The following is a 17427-nucleotide window of genomic DNA, read 5'->3' as shown; positions in this document are numbered from 1 at the left end:
AGGACGCGAGCACACCTACAGTGGAGCACCCATAGGGATGCTACTCAAAGAACCACTAGCCCCTTCCTCCAAAGCCCTTGTGTGCGTCACCTCCCCAAGATATCATACATTATGTTCCACCAATATAGGAAGCAAGAGAACAAACATTTCTACACATTCAGTTCATCTGCCCCTACACATTATCATCAAGCCTGGAAAGTGCATTTTCATGCTATTATTTTTTCTTCAAGAAAAGATGATGATGGTCTGATTCTAAGATGTCAGTGTAAGTGATTTTTTTGTTTTGTCTTGTACTCTAAATAACGGCCATTTGCTATGCAATAGCAATGCTGCCACTAAGGGTTTTTATTATTTGGTGGATATGGTGGCTGTTTTTTATGAAGACAAGATCACAAATCACACATTTTTTATATTGTAAAGACAGGATCTTTGGTTATCCCTAGGTAAAGAAGATTTTCTCCTTGTAAAAGCTGAAGTAATTTATCCCTATGCTCTACATAGTGCTTAGTATTTGTTTTTATGTACAGTCTAAAATTATTAGTTTTATTTTCCACGTTCCAATCTCTGAAGATCTATAATCAATCTGTCCAGTGAGTGGAAAAACTGTACTTTGCTTTCCTAACAAAAATCAGCATACAATGAATGCTCTCTGGCCTGAGTTTAGCTGTTTTTTGTTTTTGTTTTTTAATCCCTACTTTATTTATAGAGCTCCAAAAGATAGGTTGATCAGTATGTAAGGCACATTAATTTGATATCACCCCTTTTTTACATACAAGTTTCATTGTTAAATGCCTTTTTCTTATGATATTTTTTTATTCTGTCTCCTTTTAATCTTTCTTTCCACATTACCTTGTTTAAGCGTACACAATACTTAATGGACATTTCTGCCATTTGGGTCAGATCTCTAATGTACTGCATAATAAATGTAAAGAATTCTATGAAGGCAACATTAAAGTTATAGAGTTAAAACAAAAGGTGTCAGAAAATGCAAATATTAATGGCCCAGCATCAAGGTTAACTCAGCCATGCTGCACATGTGTAGTACTTTGTGTTCCTGTTTTTCTGGGAAAATAAATAGTTTATTAGATGCCTCTTTATGTTATAAGATATACACCATGAAACACAGTAGCAGCAGCCTGGCAGAGTTAACATGATGTGCCATATTAAGACAGAATTTCTGGAAAACTATAGCTTAGTTTGCAAGATCTTTCGAATAGGGACTGTCTTTTTGTTCTGTGTTCATACTAGGGTGACCAAATAGCAAGTGTGAAAAGTAGGGATGGGGATGGGAGATAATAGGCACCTATATAAGAAAAAGACCTGAATATCGGGACTGTCCCTATAAAATCAAGACATCTGGTCAACCTAGTTCATACTGTGCCTAGCACAAAGGATCCCTGACCCTTGAGTGGGGCCAGAAGCACGACCACAATATGAAGACAAATATGTTTCTATCACTGTGATGGGGTGTTCACCCCAGCCAGGTTCTGGAAGAGTTAGAAGGTAAAGTGGGCCAATTAACTGCCCAAACTGCACCTGGAGGAAGAGCCAGGGAGCAGGAAATTGACTGGAACAGGCTCAGCAGGGCAGAAAGAGGCAGGACCTATACGCCAGGAAGTTGGCAACAGAAGAGGTGGGAAGGAAGGATTCTTCAGACACTCCATGTGAGAAGGGAGGTGTGTCTGGGGATAGAGGCAAGTAGCCTATAGTCACTCCCTGGGAGGATGGAGTGGGGCATAGCAAGCCCAGAATAGGGGGAGAGCCAGAGGGGTAGGCAAGGCTCAGGGGAAAAGCAGCAAAGTATGGGGTAAGTCAAACCTTGGCTGTTGATGACAGAGTACCTGAGCTGGGACCCAGAGTACATGGCAGGCCCAGATCCCCCTACCAGCCAATGACCAAGTGGCACCAGCGGGGTAGTGAGCAGAAGACTGTCTGAGGACTTCGAAACCCCAGAAGTGGGGAACATGTCTTGTGACCCAGCTGGTACACTGAATCACGTAGAGGGAGCTGCAGTTCCTGGAGTGAGAGGGGTCTTCAGAGCGAGATGACGTGACAGCTGGCCGCTGCTAATCCCCAGGACTGCCAGGAGGAGGGGCCATTAGCAGTGAGTGAACCCCATGACAATCACCCATTTATAACCACACACACATGAAAACTGGTTAAGCAACAACCAGGATCCAGAAGCCCTCTTCCCTATCAATTGACTGGTGAAATTAAACAGGGAGAATTTGTATTGTGATGCCACATGGGACATCTGAACAAGGCCAAATTAGGCTTTGCTAAAGAAAAATTAACAGATGTCTCCTAAACATCCTCAAAAGTCATTATTAAATCCTTTAGAGCTTCAGAATGAAACCAAATTTTGAAAAAAAGTTTTGGACATTTTCAGCGGTTGACATCAGTGAAGCTACACCAATTTACACCAGCTGAGGATCAGCCTTTTACATTTCAAATGTCAGTTGCTGTATCAGTGCAAGAAAAAAAAGGGTGGCATTAATTCTTTTAACATGTGAAATGTGTATTTTTTCCCCCTATCTTCACAAGGTCAAAAATGGCTTGAGGGATTTTGATCAAACCTGTCAGAAAAAATCATCTTTGCACTCAGAACAAGTATGGACAATTTTATCTCACGTTATCACTTAGATTGAAGCGTACAAAGAACACCACTGACTTTACTGGGACTACTCATAAGTGTATAAAATTAAGCCCATGCATGAGTCTTTGCAGGCTCAGGGCCTTTGTGAATGTTCCTCACTAAAAGGAAAGCTCTTTATATTTAAGAATAGTGTTTGATCCTGTGAGGAGGTGCTGAGTGCCCCTACCCACCTCCAAATGATGGTCCATAAGTTTGTGGGTTTTGGTTTCTCTTCCAACATTAGAGCAAATAATATGCACTACCATAGGGGAACATGAGTTTTTAAAAATTAGATTTTTACCAGGTATAACTGTCATAACTGCTTTGGCCTGTTCTAATCAATGATTACTGATTATTTAAATTAAAAGCAATTTTTAAATATTAATGACAACAGTAGGAAATCTTTGTGGCACTTAGTTGAGAACAAATGAAGTCCTTAAAACAATTACAGTTTGATTATAAATTCTTCTGTTTTAAACTGATTTAAGGTTAGGAACATCTCATAGCTTTCCAGTCCTATAGACCAATGGTTCCTCAACCAGGGGTATGTGCATCTCTGTGGGTACTTAGAGGTTTTCCAGGAGGTACGTCAACTCATCTAGATATTTGCCTAGTTTTACAACAGGCTACATAAAAAGCACTAGCAAAGTCTGTACAAACTAAAATCTCATACAGACTTGTTTATACTGTTCTATATGCTATACATGGAAATGTAAGTACAATATTTATATTCCAATTGATTTTATAATTATATGGTAAAAATAAGAATGTAAGTAATTTTTTAGTAATAGTGTGTTATGTATTTTTGTCAGCAAGTAGTTTTTAAGTAAGGTGAACCCTGGGGGTACACAAAAGAAATCAGACTCCTGAAAGGGGTACAATAGTCCAGAAAGGTTGAGAACTACCGCTACGGATATTATAGCGCTCAATACTGTTATACAGCTGATCATGGCAACTGGTTTCCAAGCTTCTGAAAAGGTAGCAATCAGTTCACTACAAAGTTGAATTTCAAATAACCAAGAGAACAGGCATATTCTTTGTCATGTTCTCCCACAACAGGCAATCTCCATCTGATCACATGGCCTACAAGAACCAAAAGAGAGGAGTTTCACCTAAAACAGAAATACTTCAAAAAATTATTAGTCTTCAAACTTGTGGAGGCAAGAGAAGGAAAGAGCACCCACACAGATAGGTATATGACTGAAGGAGAAGATAATTCATTTTCTTTAGACAGCTGACAAGATCATGCAAAAACCAGAGGGAGAAATCAAAAAGACAAGTAGGACTGGCTAGAGCCCATTTGGAAAGATGAAAGACTTCATGGAGAATAATCTTCCTCACAGCCTGAAGAAGAAAAGTTTACTGCTTCTCATAATATGTGACTTGTACCTCCTCAAGAGACACTTCCACAAAAAAGGAGAAATATATTACCATTACCCAAAGAATTCAACAAGCAATATTGGCAACATTCTCACAGCTTCAGAAATGGAAGCAATGGATTGGATAGTAAATTCCTGGATTACAATGAGTTCAAAGAAATGTATCATGAGAAGAACCTTTAATAGATTACCAAAAAATGGTCTCTAAAAAATGTATCGGACAAAGGCCAGATAGGATTTAGTCAAGAGCTGATATAATCTGTGGGATAAAGACAGAATGCTCTGGATGCATCAGAATCAGTGAGATTTCAGTAAACAATTAGCCTCTTCTCATTCAAATCTTTCCTTGAGATTATGCTGCAGCATAGAAGTGAGTTGATAATAGCTATTAGCATTTTAAAATATGCTTTTAATTGAGCAATCCCTAAAAGCACAGATCTAAACTGAATAACCACATAATCATCCCTTGTTCTCCCTACTCTTTTACCCTCAACTCAACATGTCACATATATGATGGTAAGATCTCCTGAGCAGGAAATTATTCTCTCTCATTTTTTCTGTAAGCTACCTGGGACACTTTTCATAAAAATAATATATAACAGTAGAATTAACGCAATAATCATACTGCTGTCAACAGTGAAGACAAACACAAAACATATAGAAAACCTATAAGCTAGGATGCAGTTTGATCTACTGAAGAGTTTAGGTTTGGGAAGTCAGACAGCCCTTGCTTTCCCACTGACTAATTCACTCCCTCACCTTTGGAAAGTCATTTTCTCTCTGTGCCTCAGTTTGCCAATCTGTAAATTAGGGACTTAATACTTACCCACTTTACAGCACTTAAAGAGCTATGGATGAAAAGTATTGAGTGCTGTTATTACAGAATTTATTTACATTATGCAGTAATATGGAAAGAAACCTTTTTAGCCCATAAAGATGATTACATTTCATAGCTAGAATTAGTGCTGGAGAATACTGAAGCACATAAAAATCATCTCTAAATTTTTAGGCTCTGAGAAGAGTTGCTAAAATTAAGTCAGAATGATTAAACATTTCAATTATACTGAATGTGACTACAGACCTCTGTTGCAAATATTTAAAGAACATTTGGTCCAAACATTATAGCTATATTATAGATGAACCAGTTGTAACTCCATAGTTAAGATGTCACTGAAAAATACATTTCAGTGGAGACTTATTCCCTAGAATTTATTTAAAAAACCCAAAACATTATCTCCCCAGACTGTCACCTGATTAAAAGGATCCAGATTGAATTTCTGTTGAAGTTTTAAGTGATTCTGTTGAATTTGTTAAACACTAGAAGCATTATACCAAGAGTGTCATAAATATCTGCCTAAAGTTCCAATGCTGATATTTTCAAAGTAGTTTAGGGATTTGAATGCCTATTCATTTTAATGGGGACTAGGTGTTTAAATCTCAAGTTGTTTTTTAAAGCTCTGCCTTAAATCCTTATCTAGGCAACTAAACCAAAGGCTTGGTTTTTACAACAGACTGAGTACCCAGCAGCTCTCATTACACTTCAATGTGAACCATTAGGTGCTTAGAACTTTTGGAAATCAGGCCACTGATTTAGAGCCTATGTATGGATTTAAGAGCCTAACTTTAGGTTCCTATTTATTGAAAATTTTGACATTAAAAAATTACCTGGCCCAGATTCTCTCACCCTGTTCAGGCCACGTTGCAGCAGTCAGGTTGAGCAAAGTTTCAGAATCCAGCAGTAGCAGGCCAGCTGAGAACTCACCAGCACAAGGAAGATATCAGCTAGCATAAAGGGGAATAAGTGGCCCCTACACAAACTGCTGCCTTGCACTCTGATGCGGGGGGGAGGGGGGGGGTCAGAACACTGTACAGCTATGCCAATTATGAACAGGCATAAATAAGTGCATCCCGTAAACTGCTTTAATTTATGCCAATGGACAGGGGTTGGCACAAATGCCCCATGAGAATCAGGGAAACAAACTTACTCTTTTCAGAGTGGTAGCCGTGTTAGTCTGTATCAGCAAAAACAACGAGGAGTCCTATGGCACCTTAGAGACTCACAAATCTATTTGGGCATAAGCTTTCATAGGCTAAAACCCACTTCATCAGACACGTGGAGTAAAAAATACAGTAATCAGTATATACATTACAGCACATGGAAAGATGGGAGTTGCCTTACCAACTGGGGGGTCAGTGCTAACAAGGCCAATTCAATTAAGGTGGAGGTGGCCTATTCTCAACAATTGACAAGAAGGGGTGAATATCAAGAGAGGGAAAATTACTTTTGTAGTGCCTACAAGGCCAATGCAATCAAGCTGGACGTCACCCATTTCCAGCAGCTGACAAGAAGGTGGGAATATCAGCCAAGGGAAAATTACTTTTTGTAGTGACCCTTCCACTCCCAGTCTTTATTTAGGCCTAATTTGATGGTGCCCAGTTTGCAATTTAATTCCACTTCTGCAGTTTCTCACTGTAGTCTGTTTTTGAAGAATTGCCACTTTTACGTCTGTTATTGAGCGTCCAGGGAGATTGAAGTGCTCTCCGACTGGTTTTTGAATGTTACAATTCTTGAAGTCTGATTTGTGTCCATTTATTCTTTTGCGAAGAGACTGTCTGGTTTGGCCAATGTACATGGCAGAGGGGCATTGTTGGCACATGATGGCATAAATCACATTGGTAGATGTGCAGGTGAATGAGTCCCTGCCAGTGTGGCTGATGTGGTTAGGTCCTATGATGGAGTCCCTTGAACAGATATGCAGACAGAGTTGGCAACGGGGTTGTTGAAAGGATTGGTTCCTAGGTTAGTGTTTTTGTTGTGTGGTGTGTAGTTGCTGGTGAGTATTTGCTTCAGGTTCGGGGGGCTGTCTATAAGCAAGGACTGACCTCTCTCCCAAAGTCTGTGAGAGTGAGGGATCATCCTTCAGGATAGGTTGTAGATGCTTGATGATGCACTGGAGTGGTTTTAGTTGGGGGCTGCAGGTGACGGCTAGTGGCGTTCTGTTACTTTCTTTGTTGGACCTTTTCTTGTAGTAGATGACTTCTGGGTACCCTTCTGGCTCTGTCAATCTGTTTCTTCACTTCACCAAGTGGGTATTATAGTTTTAAGAATGCTTGATAGAGATTCTGTAGGTGTTTGTCTCTGTCTGAGGGATTGGAGCAAATGTGGTTGTATCTTAGAGCTTGGCTGTAGACAATGGATCATGTGATGTGGTCTGGATGAAAGTTAGAGGCATGTAGGTAAGTGTATAGCGGTCAGTAGGTTTCTGGTATAGGGTAGTGTTTATGTGACCATCACTTATTTGCACTATAGTGTCCAGGAAGTGGATCTCTTGTGTGGATTGGTCCAGGCTGAAGTTGATAGTGGGGTGGAAATTGTTGAAATCCTGGTACAATTCCTCAAGGGCCTCCTTCCCATGGGTCCAGATGATGAAGACGTCATCAGTGTAGTGCAAATAGAGTAAGGTCATGCTGTCCCCATCCCCATCCTCTATTCTAAGCATATTTAGGTGAACAGGGCCAAAGACCGTTTGGGGAGGTCATTCCACTGGGAGGGAATGGGCAAGGATGTTTCTACCTATGTCCGGTCTTCTGAGGTGTGCCAAAGAGTGGGAAAACCCCAAGATCAGGTCAAAGTCCCTCTCCAGCCACTCCCCATCACTAAGTTCCATTTCAGCGAGTAGCTGTGGATATTCTGGGTCCTTTTCCAGGGTTTAGCAATTGTAGGAAGGTGATTGTCAAGGTTCCTTCCCCACTCTGAACTCTAGGGTACAGATGTGGGGACCTGCATGAAAAACCCCCTAAGCTTATTTTTACCAGCTTAGGTTAAAACTTCCCCAAGCTACAAACTATTTTACCTTTTGCCCTTGGACTTTATTGCTGCCACCACCAAGTGTCTAACAAATATATAACAGGGAAAGAGCCCGCTTGGAAACGTCTTTCCACCCCAAAAATCCTCCCAAACCCTACACCCCCGTTCCTGGGGAAGGCTTGATAAAAATCCTCATCAATTTGCATAGGTGAACACAAACCAAAACCCTTGGATCTTAAGAACAATGAAAAAGCAATCAGGTTCTTAAAAGAAGAATTTTAATTAAAAAAAAAGTAAAAGAATCACCTCTGTAAAATCAGGATGGTAAATACCTTACAAGGTAATCAGATTCGAAACAAAGAGAATCCCTCTAGGCAAAACCTTAAGTTACAAAAAGACACAGAAACAGGAATATACATTCCATTCAGCACAACTTATTTTATCAGCCATTTAAACAAAACAGAATCTAACGCATATCTAACTAGATTGCTTACTAACTCTTTACAGGAGTTCTGACCTGCATTCCTGCTTTGGTCCCAGCAAAAGCAACACACAGACAGAGAGGACCCTTTGTTTCCCCCCCCCTCCAGCTTTGAAAGTATCTTGTCTCCTCATTGGTCATTTTGGTAAGGTGCCAGCGAGGTTATCTTAGCTTCTTAATCCTTTACAGGTGAAAGGGTTTTTTCCTCTGGCCAGGAGGGATTTAAGGGTGGTTAGCCTTCCCTTTATATTTATGACAAGGATCAAGACATTCATGGCTACTTGGGATGTGGGGTTACCCAGAAATGTTTCGTTGGCAAGAAGGAGGCATGGAGAGCTTTATCTTTCAAGTGCATGGATCAAATATGCCCCCGGAGGTTAGGAGCTGCAGGGCCCCCCCACCGCTCAGAGCTCCGGGGCTGGCAGCTGCAGGAGGCCACACCACCTGCAGCAGCTGAGAGCTCTGAGGCCCCTACTGGCAGACAGGTCCAGCCCCACAGTCCCAGAGCTGAAGCAGAAAATGTCACGGAGGTCTCTGGAAGTCACGGATTCTGTGATTTCTGTGACATAATCATAGCCTTAACCATAGTATATGATGTCATTATAATATGAGTACCTCAATTCATAAATCCTCCCTTCTTGCAAGGATGTGCTGGTGAGTGGAATTGTTCTGTTAATTGGACCCATTCATTTTCTGTAAACAGGGTCTGGTTTTAAAATTCCCAGGCTGACATAAAGTTATTTAATTGTATACATCCCGGACTAACATATTTAGCTATAAAGTCAAAACAATGAAGTGTCTACCCTGGAAGTATGCATGCTCTGGTTTTGTTTTGTAAATTAAGTGTTTTGAAGGCATTCCTCTAAGAGATTTTTAAGCAGTTTTAAGTTTTAATAAAAATTAAATGGTATAAAACTCTTTTATTTAAGCCTAAATTGCCAATATTAGCAAAATACTGGGACCTTTGGGCTCATGAGTAAGAACCTTATTAAATGTCCATTTAGACAACAGGAACCTTTTCACTGATTTCAGCAGGCCCTGGATCAGGCCCTAAAAGCAGACATATAAACAGTAAGGACTGAATCAGTAACCAGTACATCACAAGTCTAAGGGCCAAATTCGTCCCTGGTGCAACAGCACAGAAATCAATGGACTTTCACCAGGGATGATTCTCCCTGTGTTTATCCAAACTGATCTCCTTTGTTCCCATTTTAAAGGGATATTGCTAATTGTTTATTCTTAGTTATTACAAACTATCTGAACTATCTCAGGTAATTTGGAAGCAAATAAACCAGTTATTTTGCAGAAATAAAAGTATTTTGTAGTCACAACAATTACTACTTCACACAGGTGGTATCCACGCTGACAGTAAGCAAACTGCAGTATTTACAACAGTGGCTTTTATAGAAGCAGTTTAGCTTTAGATATAGAATGTGTGTGTCCTAAGTGTTCATGGGGATTGTCAAAGTAACTCATAAATAAAGCGTATTTGTACCTTTTTTTAGATCCAGAAATAAAAATCTACTTGTAATAATGCTCCTGTTATCCCCTACAACCAAATTCTTTGTAAGTCACAGGTGTCAATTTTTCATTTTCAAAATCTAGTCTCTTATTTTTCTCTCTCAGACATAACACAGAGGCCTTTTTCACTATGCTAGGCCACGACTGCATCCCTCTGTTTAATCCAGTTCCTCTGCAAACAATGAAGTCTCAGGCAGTTTTAATTGACTCAGAGATGTTACACTTCAATTTCCCATATGTGCCACTAACCCCTCAACTGTCTCCTTCATTAAATGTCAATCTTCCTGTGAGAATGCTCCTTCCTTTTGTTGTTGTTGTTGGTGGTGCTGTTTTCTAAACTGAATGGTGGATGGGCACAGTTCAGGGGTGGGGGGTTCTTACCTGCTGCTTTGGCAACATCTGCAGTTGTAATATTTTGGACATTTGGGTGCACTTTGAAGGTCACAGCTGGTCCCAATATGCTACAAAAAGATTTTTAAAATATGAGATTTGTAACAAAGAAATACAACGTAACACTTCTTATCAAAAACAAAAGTTAAAAAAAAGAGATGAATTTAAGGAACACTATTAAGGCACCATTTATTCCTTTCCCTTTTAGTTCATTAAACACATTTGCAACATCCATGTAAACCTTTATATGTGTTTTGTTTTAATGTATGTCTGAAAGAACATTACAGATATTAATTGAGGCTCATGACACCCACCATAAAGGTACTGTACCTGTTACAAAGATGGGCAAATTAAGGCACAGAAAACAAATGATTTGCTCAAATACCACACAGAGCATCAATGACACTCAGAATCTCCAGGATTAAATCACGTCATTTCTGATTCTGCCAGCCTTAGCTAAAAGTAGCTTACGTCACAAGTAGCCCCATTAAAACCAATGGATGTCTAGAAAACCTGCCTTACAGTGAGAGACAAAAGAAGCTCAAGAAAGAGAAGGTGAAGAGATTATTTGATCTGGGTCTACTATTACCTTCATAAGGAAAAGCTTTCTGACAGTAGAGGGCTCTTTAATCTACCAAAGGTGTCGTGAAGTCCAACTGCTGAAAGCTGATGCTAGACAAATTCAGACTAGAAAGATGGTGCACTTTTTTTAAACAATGTGAGTACTTAACCACTGGAACCACTTTTCTAGGGATGTGCTGGATTCTCCATCACTTGACATCTTTAAGTCAAGATTGGATAGCTCTAAAAACATCTGCTCTAGCTCAACTACAATTATGAGCCTGCTGCAGTAACCATTTGGTGAAACTCTATGGCCTGTAGAAAGAAAAGGAGTACTTGTGGCACCTTAGAGACTAACCAATTTATTTGAGCATGAGCTTTCGTGAGCTACAGCTCACTTCATCGGATGCATACTGTAGAAACTGCAGCAGACTTTATATACACACAGAGATCATGAAACAATACCTCCTCCCACCCCACTGTCCTGCTGGTAATAGCTTATCTAAAGTGATCATCAAGTTGGGCCATTTTCAGCACAAATCCAGGTTTTCTCACCCTGTCATTATGCAAGGCACTGCATTTAGCCGTATGGAGTGGAAATCTATCAACTGCATGAAATCTGTATGCATCCGATGAAGTGAGCTGTAGCTCACGAAAGCTCATGCTCAAATAAATTGGTTAGTCTCTAAGGTGCCACAAGTACTCCTTTTCTTTTTGCGAATACAGACTAACACGGCTGTTACTCTGAAACCTGTCATTATGCAAGGCACTGCATTTAGCCGTATGGAGTGGAAATCTATCAACTGCATGAAAGGGGGTGGAGGGTGAGAAAACCTGGATTTGTGCTGAAAATGGCCCAACTTGATGATCACTTTAGATAAGCTATTACCAGCAGGACAGTGGGGTGGGAGGAGGTATTGTTTCATGATCTCTGTGTGTATATAAAGTCTGCTGCAGTTTCTACAGTATGCATCCGATGAAGTGAGCTGTAGCTCACGAAAGCTCATGCTCAAATAAATTGGTTAGTCTCTAAGGTGCCACAAGTACTCCTTTTCTTTTTGCGAATACAGACTAACACGGCGGTTACTCTGAAATCTATGGCCTGTGTTACGCAGGCAGTCAGACTAACTGACCACCATGGCCCTTTCTGGCCTTAAAAGTCTATGAATCCATGAGCAGCTTGCAGAGTACAGTACTAATCAGCATGATAACGAATGGTAAAATCATGTCTATAGTGTTTGCCAAAACAAATGCCTCAGTGTATTTTTTTAAAGAAAAGTAAATCAACATCAATAGTTCCATACTCAGAAGCACCCCAATAACACAAAATGGATGTGCATGTATGGTGAAGGGGATGAAATTAGAATTAAAACAGATTTCAGTTACAGGCTTCTTGGATTATTATAAAGAGTGCATAAAAATCAGATTGTATATATTTTTCATACATTTTCAAATACACTGACAGTTCCCTTTTAAAAACTCACCAGACAATAGAATGCTTTAGAAGTAACAGTGTACTGTTGCCGTAGAGCTCAGTATAAGGCTGAATAGCTATGACATTTAGCACCATGATAAAAGTTAATCCATACAGAAAATGATATTTGATCTACTTGTTGTGGCAGAATATACCCCTGTGTTCACACCCAACACACAATTATAATAATGTTTGTACAAAGTCTTCCTTGTGAGATAACATTTAAAAACTCATAATTTGCTCATCAGTAATATCATAGGAAAATGCATGTAGCAGCATTATATGTGAAGTTATAAATATAAACTGAAATCATGACTAAAAGTAAGTTTTCTAGATAAATCTGGGGAGTGGCCAAACCAGTTCCTAAGAGACAAAGGAGACAAAACTGAAGCCTCAGCCAGGTGTAAGCAAGGCTGATGGACCATTACCTGCTAAGAGACTATTCTTTGTCAGGAAAGGGGGTAAGGGGGAAAATCTACATCTTAGCAAAGAAACAGCATGGAATTTCCTTCCACACAGACTGCCCATCACCTTGCTCCCAGCTGGAAATCCTTCTCACAGGTTGCAGGGGATAGGGGGCGGGGGGAGGGAACACGAGGACAACTATAAAAAAAAGGGACAAACACCCCCCACCCACCCCCGTCTCACCCTGCCCATCACATTTATTGCACCTAAAAGAGACAAAGGAAGCAGCCACTGGACTCTGCTGGACGGGTCCTGACCTAAAGAGTTTGTTCAGTAAGACTGCTGAAAGCATGTGGTGAGAACTTTGCTTAGAATCTAATGTAGTTTGTTAAGTTAGACACCAGTAAGCATTTTATATTCATTTTTCTTGTAACCATTTCTAACTTTCATGCCTCATTACTTGTACTCACTTAAAATCTCTCTTTTTGTTGTTAATAAACTTGTTTTATTGTTTTATCTAATCCAGTATGTTGAAGTTGAAGTGTCTGGGCAACTGCATTTGGGGTAACAAGTTGTGTGCATATTATTCCCTTAAAAGAATAATGGACTTAATATGTTTGCACTGTCTAGGAGAGGGCTGGTTAGTACAGGACATATGGTGGTGGAAAGAGGAGGGAAATCTGAGACTGTATCACGGTCACCCTGTGGTAATCTTTAAGGCTAGTAAGAGTGAAGGTGTGGCTGGTTGGCTGTAGCACACGCACAGAGAGAGAGGGGGAGCTGGGAGTGACTTACATGCTGGAGACTGTTTGTGAGCATTCCACATTGGAGGCTACAGCAGCAAGGCACTGCAAATGACATCCCAGGTTACAGGCAGGGATGGCACACCTACCCTTTTGTCAGGAGTGTACCCGGGATGGTCACATTAATTATCATAAATCACATAATCTTTGGGAACAGTTATATTTGTACTGTAAATTATGAATAACAATGCATTAATGGTAAAGTACATTACTGGAATCATATAAAATGTGCATTGACTTTTTATGTGAGATGCATGTGAAAGCTGAAAAGTTGCTATGTAACAGAAAATACACTGGGAATGTTCTCTATTACAGTACTGGAAATGTAGCATTAAAGTGCACTTTTGCTAAAGTAATAGTACTTAGCATTTATATAATAGTATTTTTCATTATGAGAGCAACTAACTAAGTAATTTTCTACACCCCTATGAGGTAATGCATTTAAATATCCCCGTTTTACAGAGGAAAAAAATGTGGCAGTATGGTTCAAGACAGCCTACAGGTCACAAAGGAAACTGAATTAAGAGTCAAGATTAGAACTCAGGAACACATTGCTTCCAATCCTATGCTCAAAACCATTAGATCATGCCTCACTAACTAGCTATATATGTTACTAGCTATTGCATTTGTATAATGTCTATCATTGCATTATCTGAGCCCTCTTGCTAAAGAAACCAAGAAAGCCTATAAAAACCCAGTCAAAAAGCTAGTTGTTCTATTTCACTTTTGGAAATATACTGCGACAGAGTTGGGCCAGATGGCTACAGAAAAGTGATAGAAGGCAGATATATTAGCCCCAGGTTAAGTAGGTCCCTTTTCCTGGGTAAGGTAACAGGGAAGGTTCCAGAACAATCAGGAACCTTCTGGAAATAATTAAGACAGACATGCTGATTAGAACACCTGCAGCCAATCAAGAAGCTGCTAGAATCAATTAAGGGCAGGCTAATCAGGGCACCTGAGTTTAAAAAGGAGCTCACTTCAGTTTGTGGTGTGCATGTGAGGAGCTGGGAGCAAGAGGTGCTAGGAGCTGAGAGTGAGAATGAGAATGCGTACTGTTGGAGGACTGAGAAGTACAAGCATTATCAGACTACAGGAGGAAGGTCCTATGGTGAGGATAAAGAAGGTGTTGGGAGGAGGCCAGGGGGAAGTAGCCCAGGGAGTTGTAGCTGTCGCACAGCTGTTCCAGGAGGCACTCTAGACAGCTGCATTCCACAGGGCCCTGGGCTGGAACCCGGAGCAGGGGGCAGGCCCAGGTTCCCCCCAAACCTCCCAACTCCTGGTCAGACACAGGAGGACTTGACCTGGACTGTGGGTTCACGAAAATGGCCAAACTGAGGGCTGCCGTGAAGTTCCAAGGCAAGCAAATTTGCCAATAAGCGCAAGACCCACCAAGGTAGAGGAGGAACTTTGTCATAATACATACAATATTATAAATAGCTTTCAAAGCTACTGTAGAAAACCAGAAGCTAGAAGCCAGAACCTAAGCTAGGAAGTTTCAGTTCCTGGCAGTGAGCAGACTATTACATAATGATTAAATAAGATAGTTATTAGAATTACCCCTCTGCTCTAATAATTCTGACCCTGGACTAGCTGTGGGCACAATGAACACTAGCTGCCATCTCTTTTACTCACATCACATCCAGTGTGCACATTCTAGTTTGAGCCAATGAAGATTGACAGTAATCAATCAATTTTTCTTCAAGTACTTTTCAGAAAAAACAGGTCTATTGCTAAAATGACAATCCAGATTCCTAGTCATCAATATCAAAGGAGTTTATTTTAATCAATGATGGGTGCCTATATGTTTTGTCAGCAGCATTTAAATAGTATTTTCTATATTATTATACTTAAGACATGTATGCACTTGCATTTCATCTGAGGTTCTTAAAGTGCTTTGCAAACATTCAGTCCACTGGCAAATTCTGGCCATGAAGCTGAGGTAGTTAGCCACAGGAGAATCACCCACTGTAGGGGCACCCTTAGTAGTAATGGGTATGCTCCTAAGCTGTCTCCCACCCTCTGTTGCTCTAAGGCACGTGGCTGGAGCTGATGATTCTGCCAGTTACTAAAGACATCCCTCCTTTGTGGCAGATTACATAACACTAGCATTCCGTGAGCTTTGCAGATGAAACTGATCATAACTATAAACCAATGTGGGACCCACCTACGACAGAGCCAGTCCAGGATCAGGGAAGCATAAAAGCCAGTTTTGCATCCCCTCCCCAAGCTGCACTAGCCATTCCACAATTGTAGCCAAGGATCTGGAAATCAGGATCACACTCAGAGGAGATATTAACCCCACAGATGAGTCAAAAAGAGCCTCAGTAACTTACCAGCGTCACAGAGTGAGTTAGTGGCACAGTTGGCACTAGTGAGGTAAAAGTGTGGTCAGGGAGTTTGGCAGCATTGGTGTACTTCTGATTAAGATCTCTTTCTATCATCCTGAACTATTCAAAGCCTAAAATGGACTCCTAAAACCTACACATATGGAACCAGCCTGGTAGGTAATCCAGTAACAGTGCAATGAACTGCCATGAATAGAAAAAAAGCTTGCAGCCCAAGGTCCTAATCCAGAATGTTTTGGGAATTTCATAGAGGCAGGATGCTCATTATCTTGGGTGGGAAGGAGCATGAATGTTACTCTCTAGTGACTCCATCTGTCTAACTCAAGAACATGACACAATCCAGGGCAGGAAACAGACAATAATCTTTCCTCTTCCAAAAGCACTGTCATTTCCCCAGAGGGCTTCTGAGAAAGTGCAGGAAATAAAGAAGAAAAACAGTTGGGGTGGGAAAAATCTCAGGGGACTGAGAAGATATTGGTGAACTCCTCTTCTCACAATGGGAAGAGGAAATCAAAGCTTTTCAAGATCCTCATTAATCCATCATGATGTGGGATACTATGTTGTTATTCTATAGTATTTAATTCTTAAATGTACTGTAAAAAGATTTACTGGAGGATAAAAACACAGAACTTTTTTAGTCATATTTACTGTATACATGGATAACACAGAGATTCTTTTCAGTCCCCCTCAGAAATTTATATTATAAATTTCAGTCCCTCTCAGAAATTGTTGCACATTGGCATTAATTCTGGTTAAAAAAAAAACTGAGCTCATTGGACAAAATTGCATTTATTGCTAGGTGTATTGGGAATGGTCTTACAGCATCAGGAGCTCATAAAATAAAGACTTTTCTCACGGGGGTTTTCTGGCAAAAAGCACTCAATAAACAAACATTTCAATAAGAATGCTTGTCCTCTTGGGAATCCTGCATTGTTCATTATATGCAGGAGGAGTGTGTTACAACAAAATATAATAATATTTGACTGACAAATATTTTTAAGAGAGCTTTAATGGGAGGTGCAGTCTTTGAAAATGGTGTAAGGTGCACAAAATGCACCTACGACACAGTGAAAAAGAACTTGAAATTAGTTAGCAGAGATCAAGATGGATTAATTGCTTGTTCTTGATGCTGCCAAGTACACTGAAGCCTAGCTAATATTAATGGCAATTGTCTTTACATCACTCTAAATACTGAAGCTCACTGAAGTGAGCACTATTGTTTATGACCTGATGGATTGCAAACAAACTGTTCCCACAAATCACTGATGATTCTGCCAGTTAGTAAAGGCATCCCTCCTTTTGTGGCAAATTACATCACACTAGCATTCACATTGAGCTGTGCAGATAAAACAGATCATAAATATAAAGCACAATGTCCAGCTTGAAAGATAAGAACAAGCAACAGGGTATTTCTTCAGCTAAAAGAGACATTGAAAATGTCAGGAGGCAGCACATTTCATCTAAAAATATAACACTGCACCTAAGATTTTTTTAATACCTTTTTGAACTGGATTCTGCTCTCATTTACATCAATGCAAATCTGGAGTAAACTCCCTTGACTTAAATATGAGAGCAAAATTTGGCTCTTAAAATGCATTCCGTATAAATTACTGTAATCACACACA

General features: G+C 40.1%; 1 protein-coding gene across 6 annotated transcripts in view; it reads right to left on the bottom strand.

Annotated features, from left to right (window-relative positions):
* Positions 1–17427, bottom strand: part of PTPRN2 (protein tyrosine phosphatase receptor type N2) — a 1070187-nt gene that overhangs the window by 524153 nt on the left and 528607 nt on the right. For all 6 annotated transcript variants that reach the window (XM_048837619.2, XM_048837620.2, XM_048837615.2 and 3 more), the window contains one exon: positions 10206–10285. In XM_048837619.2, coding sequence (XP_048693576.1) covers positions 10206–10285 — 80 coding nt within the window. The remainder of the gene's footprint in view (positions 1–10205; positions 10286–17427) is intronic.

The sequence above is a fragment of the Caretta caretta genome, chromosome 2, assembly GCF_965140235.1.
Source record: "Caretta caretta isolate rCarCar2 chromosome 2, rCarCar1.hap1, whole genome shotgun sequence".
Lineage (NCBI taxonomy): Eukaryota > Metazoa > Chordata > Testudines > Cheloniidae > Caretta > Caretta caretta.
Note: the sequence above shows the minus strand (reverse complement) of the source record. Positions and strands in the feature narration are given on the sequence as shown.